Source organism: Lolium rigidum, chromosome 2, assembly GCF_022539505.1.
Source record: "Lolium rigidum isolate FL_2022 chromosome 2, APGP_CSIRO_Lrig_0.1, whole genome shotgun sequence".
NCBI classification, from domain to species: domain Eukaryota; kingdom Viridiplantae; phylum Streptophyta; class Magnoliopsida; order Poales; family Poaceae; genus Lolium; species Lolium rigidum.
Genome location: NC_061509.1, coordinates 269,982,518 through 269,990,443, shown reverse-complemented (window position 1 = coordinate 269,990,443; position 7,926 = coordinate 269,982,518). Strand labels below are relative to the sequence as shown.

The 7,926-nt window shown below is 45.7% G+C and overlaps 1 protein-coding gene across 1 annotated transcript; it reads right to left on the bottom strand.

The window, feature by feature from the left end:
• Positions 1-3,216: 3,216 nt before the first annotated feature.
• Positions 3,217-4,004, bottom strand: LOC124688768 (pathogenesis-related protein 1-like). Its single transcript, XM_047222403.1, has 2 exons — positions 3,742-4,004; positions 3,217-3,676 (listed from the first exon to the last, which is right to left on the bottom strand). Exons 1-2 carry the CDS (start codon positions 3,926-3,928, stop codon positions 3,405-3,407), a joined length of 459 nt encoding a protein of 152 aa, XP_047078359.1. The 5' UTR covers positions 3,929-4,004; the 3' UTR covers positions 3,217-3,404.
• Between the last annotated feature and the right edge of the window lie 3,922 nt (positions 4,005-7,926).

Sequence of the window (7,926 nt, the reverse complement as noted above, 5' to 3'; positions counted from 1 at the left end):
GGAGACTCCGCCGCCTCCACTTAAGCAAAAGAGGAAGCTGTCCGCGGCACCTCCTACAGCTCCGAAGAGATCATCAACTCCAATGAGGGCACGGACCTGCGAGTTGTTACCACATGAGCAGACTGAAGAGCAAAAGGCGTTTCTTGCGCCGAAGAAGGTGTTTATTCTTCCGCAGACAGTGAAGCACTTTGCCAAGACGAGAATGAAGAGACCTGAGCTGAGAGCTGATTATGACCGCTCTCTTGGACAGTCCTCTAGAGCGAGCAAAGAAGCAAAAAAAGTCGCCCAGCTTGGACAGCAGGACATTCAGGCCGCACCCCACTTCATCGTGGAGCCATATCATGATCCAGAGACGGCATCGATGATCGAACGGGCGGCTAGAGCTCAGGGAGCATCAGTTGAGTACGAAGATTACTATCCAACGGCTCAAGTGGTAAACACGTATAGATACGGAAAAGATCTCGTCAAACCTGACGAGCTCGCGCGTCTAGGGACTCAGATGCGAAGGTTGCATGAATGGTACCTGAAAGCCTGTCGAAGAAGTGAAAGCTACCTCACGGTGTATCTTAGAGATGAGCATTACTTCCGGGGGAAGACGAGGTAAACATTGAGTTAGATGAACTGTTTCAGTTATTCAATCAAGACGCCCTCGACAAAGCCGTCATCGGTTGCTACTGCTCGTAAGTGATTTATTTGTGTAATTAAGTTTGTAGCTCATTCATTTGCACTAACAATTATCCTCATTATATTCTTTGTGTACGCTATACATTTAATTATGCAGAATGAAGAAGCTGGAATACAAAAGAGGCAAGCTCCTACCGCTGGGGTTCATAGATCCAAACACAGTTCATGAAGTTACGGTTCAAGACTTCGCCAAGGACACAGAGGACAACATCGTAATGTTTTTAGAGAAGCAAGCAGACAAGGAGGATATATTCTTTCCCTACAACTTCAAGTGAGTGTTATATATAACATACATTATGCTTGTGCACCTTCCACTTTATTCTCGTAATCATTGAGCTATGCTTGTGCAGATTCCACTTTATTCTCCTAATCATTGATCTTCCCCTTGGAGTCGTAAAAGTCATGGACTCGAAACGTAAAGAATATGCGGAATGGGCGGACATGGCTGCCATCCTCCGGAGGTAGTTTCAATCAATTTCGTATTGGCATCTTCATCTGTTCTAATTCGAAGATATCATCAACTAATCAATTACTCATTTACTCATTATTTTTTGCCGGGTAGGGCTTGGAAACGGTTCATCAATACTGTTCCGGGTAAATGGAAACCGGAGCTTACATTTGAAGATTACCCTGTAAGTAGTACTATATATATAGCTATGTCCGTGAAACTTTATATATGATATTTACTTTCAATACGATGCTTGATTATTAGTTTGATCGAACTATTTTTTCGTAAAGTGTATGAGGCAGGAACCAGGGAATAACTTATGTGGATACTACGTCTGCACCTTCATGCGTGACATGGCCTGTCCCAAGGGTGGGGATGCCCGTATACACCACACTCGTGTACGATAACAAAATTTCACAATTAATCTTAATTAGTACCATCTATTGTATTGAGTTCCATTCATATATTGATCTCCCTTTTTAAATATAGATGACACGCCTGCGGAACACTCTCATAACGGAGGATCAAATAAAAGCAATTCAAGAGGAAATCGCGGGATTCTTTATTACCGAGGCCCTTACCCTGGTGGAGAGCACTATCGGCGGATCGTGACGGGGAATGAAATCCGTCGAGGACATGTTGTATTGTAAATATGCATGCATTACGTGTACTGTTGACGATGTCTATATATATTCATGACGATTTTTTGTGGTTTCTTGAATGATATATATGCATTGCTGAAACTCTGCCGCGGCAGAGAAACTCCCTGTTTCTCTGCCGCGGCAGAGAAACGCTGGTACAGCCTAAACCTGTGCCGCGGCAGAGAAATAGCAATTCTCTGCCACGGCAGAGGAACCTAGGCCCGGTTCGTACCACGAACCGGGACCAAAGGCCTTCCACCGCGAGCTCCCTGGCCGCACCACGTGTCGAGGCCTTTAGGACCGGTTAATCTTTGAACCGGGACTAAAGGGTACCCCCTTTAGTCCCGCCTAATTGGTCCCGGTTCGGGAACCGGGTCTGAAGGCCCAAATGGACCGGGCCTACTGCCCCTGTTTCTACTAGTGTCTAACCGAATAGTTGTGCGGCCATGAACATTTGCGAGAAGAGCCTGAGTCTTGCATGTCACATCGCCGAAAGCTACACTCTTTGGATGCTCTCTAGCATCTTTAATTTCCATTTGAGGAAATGGCGTGCTAGTTTTGAATGCCATTTTTGAGCTAGCGCTTAAAGGGATCGAAAACGCCACAGACAAAAGCTGGATACTCCACTAAACTGAAGGAAAGAAATGCTTTTATTTTCTTTGGCTGATGAGGTGGACAGTTGAGCTGACTGATTCCCTCGGTAGCACGTCAGAAAACGGGCTGTGAAGAAATTTCGTAGCACCACATGTGAACCCGGGCGCAAGGACGCTTAGGTAGAGCACTGGTAGATCTAGTACACAGGGCTATTTTACTGTGATTTTTTAGGCCATCTTCACCCTATTTCGAAGCGTCTATTTTAATTTGTTAAGATTCAGTCCTTGGTTGGATTGGCCAAGTTACTGATGAAATTAGCAATCTTTTACTTGAACCAACACATATTACTTTATCTTTGAAAGGGGAACGTTTCCTTGCCTCTGTATCAAAATGATAAATACCGTCTTTATTTCATTATTTAAAAAAGTTATGTCGAGATTTTTACGAATATTATGCACGAGATGGATTATATTTGAACTCTGAGTTGTAATAGGTGGTGTACAGGTTACCGTAGTATTCGAGACAGACTCTAGTAGCCTCAGCCTCCTTATAATGTGAGGGGTGCCACACACTGTAACCCATGACTGGTTAATAGCAGCAGGAGCGCAAGAGGACCCGGTGGCATGTGTCGGTGCCTAAGGTGGTCGGTGTTGCGGTATCATTGGGGTGAAACGTCAGTAGTCATGCCCCATAAAGTAGGCGAGTTCGCTGAATTGTGTTACTAAATATCGGTTTCATCGGCAGACTATGATTGCTTGGCTCTTGGTAGATCGATTATGCGCCTACGACGATACATCCTCTATTCTTGTGCAGAACAATGAGTAAGATCCATAAGAAAGCAACAACAACTTCAAACAAACACGCTCAGGTTCACACCTAGCTTTCTTTTATTTAACTTCTTAAGTTCACACCCACCTTTATTTTATTTAACTTGTTTAGTCCACACTTAGCTTGCTCTAGCATACCAACTGAGGTTGGAGCAGTTTTATTTGATCACGGAGATGTAGTGTTATTTTGGATGATCCCTCTTTAGTCACTTAGTTGTAGGCGTCAGGGTTGGCAATGAGATAGGCCTCAACATTCTTGAACATTTCGGCAGCCGAGTCCTTGGCCTTGAGCATCATGTCATTATCCTGCACGCCCTTGGACGTGCATTCCACCTTCGCCACACTCCCACCGTTGGCCGTTGGCTTCATCTTGATGCTCCACGTGGACGTCTCAACACCGTCACACTCTAGGGTGTATCTGCACTCGCATTTGTCCACATCAAGGAACTCAACCTTCTTCTTCATGACGTTGAAGGGAATGGCTGCATGATAAACTATGTGTTAAGGTTTGAACATTTCGGTCGGACAACATGTGTGGTATGTGTACCTGAGCCACAATTGTAGTGCCGAACGCTGCCGACGCCGCCATCTCCCTCAATGTGGTGGGCACTTTCGACGATGTGTGGGGCAAGCTTAGGTGCCAGAGTGTGCCAGTCCATGGCGATGGCACGGAACTTGCGTGGAGCGGACACCTTCGACTCCAACTCGAGGGTCCAGCTGTTCGTGGAGGCCATTGTTATGTATCAACTACAAATGGGTGCAGATGGTGTGAGCCGAGACTAGTGTACCTAGAGGAGATGTGGTGTTTGAAGGTTGCCTTGAGAGAGGGAACCAATGCTTTAAATAGATGAAACATGGGCTGGTGAAGTTTGGCCCATCGATTTTTTTTCTCAAATCTGAACGCACCGTCGCCACTCGATCGGTCTGAAAGGACACGCTAGAAAGTTTTGCGCTTTGTTATTGTTTAGTTAAAGGGACGAGAGCATGGGCTAATTTATCGAGAAATTAAGGAGAAACGATGAATGGGCCGGGTGTGGTCTAGATGAAAATCAAAATATGAGTAAGGATGGACCTAATGCAGAATATATGTAGCACACTTTCCTAGTTGTGTGATGTGTAAGGCTGCATCCAATGTGTATTGCCTTATTTACACGGTCAAGTGGTAGTGCTTCCTAGCTTCATGAGTTTATGCTAGGCAGCACGAGTACAAGTTATATTCGCATGTCACACAAACTTACTCCATTCAATAAGTATTCATTTACTACTCCATGAAATACACATCTCACAATACCTCTTTTCGAAAGCAATTATACCAAGAAGAGTATGGGAGTCAAACAGAGTTTTTCCATGTGTACCCGATTTCTTATCATAATTTTATAATGCAAGGTTGAGACGAATATTTTTCTAATTCAAAGAAGAATACGCTACTTCGAAGCGTCAGTTGAGCAAAAAAAAATATTAGGCTCTAAAGAGACAGGGCAACCCTGAACAAAATAAAAGCAGGAGATTATCATTCAGATTTTTAAGAACTTAAGTATTCGGAAACTCAATTCGGCTCCCAGGTGAGTATTCTCTACATATAAAATATGTAACTTGCTCTTATTTTGATTTGGTGAGGCCGCTACAAATATTCAGTAATGTTTTTGCACACTATTTGAGGGTGCTTTTTTTAAATGCAAGTGTATTCACAGTTTTGTCCAAAGTAAATTGTGGCGTTTGGGGCATCATTAGGTCTAGATTTAAAGAGTATTTCTAAAGCAGAAGATATGAAACAATTGTATCATTTCAGCAGATTTCACGGAATACTTGTGTGAATAAAAAAGTGGCTTTCTCTCTCCTGTCAACTTTCTCCATCACTTGAGCGAAGATTTGCAGTTTTTGGACACCGGTGTATCATGCGATTATCAACCTATATTGCAGATGCTCCATGCACAAACTTGCATCTAATGTGTAATCGAGAAGTAAGCGACAAGGCTAAATTATAATACGAGAGAAACACATGTGACAGCACATCGCAATATTCCCTCTAGCTGTGCAAATTGAGCGGGTCTTAATGAAAAGAGAAGAATGGACGTCTAGATAAAAAGCAAAAGATTCCCAAGAATGCATCCAATAATGCAAATATAGGTAACACACTTTTGAAGTGGCGTGACGCGTAAGGAGGAATCAAATCTAAATTGGGTAGAGAGAGCGCTTGTAACTTGCAGGATGACGACAAGCTATTTTTCCTGCCTGGAGTCTCGGCCATGCCGGTGTTCAGTGACGAGTAGGCTAGCAGCACTAGTGGAAAACAGGGCTTCCGTGGGAGCCTTTTGTCGCGGGCGCGCCTGCACCCGCGACAAATGGTCTGGCCACGTCGCCTCGAAACCATGTGGAGCGGGCAGGGCCTTTTGTCGCGCCCTTTTGTCGCGGGCCGTATTACGACCCGCGACAAAAGGGGTCTGAGGGCTGGCGCCTCCTGTCGGCACCCCTTTTATCGCGGGTCGTAATACGGCCCGCAACAAATGGCCTGGCTTTATATATATATAAGCAGCCAGCCACCCCCCTCACCTCATTTTTTCCTTGGTGGTGAAGGTGGAGGTGTATGCTAGCTCATTTTTTCTACATGTGCACAAGAGGTGTTTGATGGAATGCTTGTGAGAGGGATGCCACTTGGTTTTATTTGATAAGATTTCTCCTCTTTTTGATCCTAAAAAGTTAGCAACTATTTTCTCGACTATATATATATGCATAGTCCGTACAATACTAATTTTAGCAAGGTGATTGCATCTGATACATATATAATTGTACTTATGATGCAGATGAGTCATCCATGGATGTACGGTAACCGATGTGCTCCAGCTTTCGAGAGGGCGTGAATTCTTTCCTGCTTGTGGCCGAGGCCAACAAGTCGAAGCAAGGTTTTATGTGCTGTCCATGTCTAAAATGTAAGAACGAGAAGGATTACTCTTGCTCAAGAGACATTAAGAGCCACACTGCTCGGTTTGGATTCATGTCCAGCTATAATGTTTGGACCAAGCACGGAGAAGAAGGGGTTATGATGGAAGACGGCGATGAGGAAGAAGATAATGATGACCAGTACCGATCTATGTTCTCTCGAATGCTTTGATACCGCAATGGACGACAATGAAGAAGAAGGAGGTGAAGAACGGGCATCGGATGATCCCGTTGATGATGATCTTCGTCGGGCCATTTCGATGCGAGAAGAGAGCGTGGCACGGATAAGGAGAGGTTGCGGTTCGACAAGATGTTAGAGGACCACAACAAATTGTTGTACCCGAGGTTGTGAAGATGGGCATAGAAAGCTGGGTAGCATATTGGAATTGCTGAAATGGAAGGCGAGAGGTGGGTGTGAGCTGACTCGGGATTTGAGAAATTGATGATAATATTAAAGAAGGCTGTTTCCAAGAAATAATGAGTTGCCCGTCGGTACATATGAAGCAAAGAAGCTTGTCCGCCCTCTAGGATTAGATGTGCGGAAGATACATGCATGCATTAATGATCGTATCCTCTACCGCGGTGAGAAGTACGAGAATTTGAATAAATGTCCGATATGTGGTGCATTGCGGTATAAGATCAGAAAAGATGACCCTGGTGATGTTGAGGGCGAGCCACCCAGGAAGAGGGTTCCTGCGAAGGTGATGTGGTACGCTCCAATAATACCACGGTTGAAACATTTGTTCAGAAACAAAGAGCATGCCAAGTTGTTGCGATGGCACATGGAAGAACGTAAGAAAGACGCGATGTTGAGGCACCCCGCTGATGGTCGGCAGTGGAGAAACATCGGGAGAGAGTTCCCGGATTTTGCAGGTGAGGCAAGGAACTTATACTTTGGTCTAAGTACGAGATGGCATGAATCCTTTTGGGGAGCAGAGCTGCGATCACGAGCACCTGGCCCGTGACTCTATGTATCTACAACCTTCCTCCTTGGTTGTGCATGAAGCGGAAGTTCATTATGATGCCGGTGCTTATCCAAGGCCCAAAGCAACCGGGCAACGACATTGATGTGTACCTAAGGCCATTAGTCGATGAACTTTTGGAGTTGTGGGCCAAACCGGGTGTACGTGTGTGGAATGAGCACACGGAGCAAGAATTTGACCTACGAGCGTTGCTATTCGTAACCATCAATGATTGGCCTGCTCTCGGTAACATTTCGGGACAGACGAACAAAGGATACAATGCATGCACACACTCGTTTAGATGAGACTGAAAGTAAATATTTGGGAAAAAGCAGAAAAGTTGTGTACCCGTTCAATCGTCGTTTCCTTCCGCGCAAGCATCCCTTAAGGAAAAAAGGAAAGCATTTCGATGGCCGATCTATGGGGTGTCTGAGATCCACCGTGTCGACGCCGGGCCCCGGGCGTGGGTTCCTACCAAGCCCGACACTGTGCGGCCGGGTCTTCTCAGTGGAGCCGATGAGTTCGGCTCCACGGGTTGCCTTGATCCCGTCATGTTCCCTTCTGAGCTCCTTGGGTAGATCCCCATGCTTCAGAGACTTGGTGCGCTCCTCCAACGGGGTGGAGAGATCCCTCTCCTCGAGCGCGCCTTCGGGCGTGGAGCCCCTCCCCCTGACGCCATGGGAGTGGGTTCGGTGGGAGGAGCCGAAGAGTGCGGCTTCGAGGATGGCTTTGATCTCGTCGCATGTGATCTGGCGTGCCGTCCGCCATCTCGGATGTAGATGGCGATGTGGTTGATGTAGACGTTTGTCCCACCGGGCGTGCCAGAATGTGTT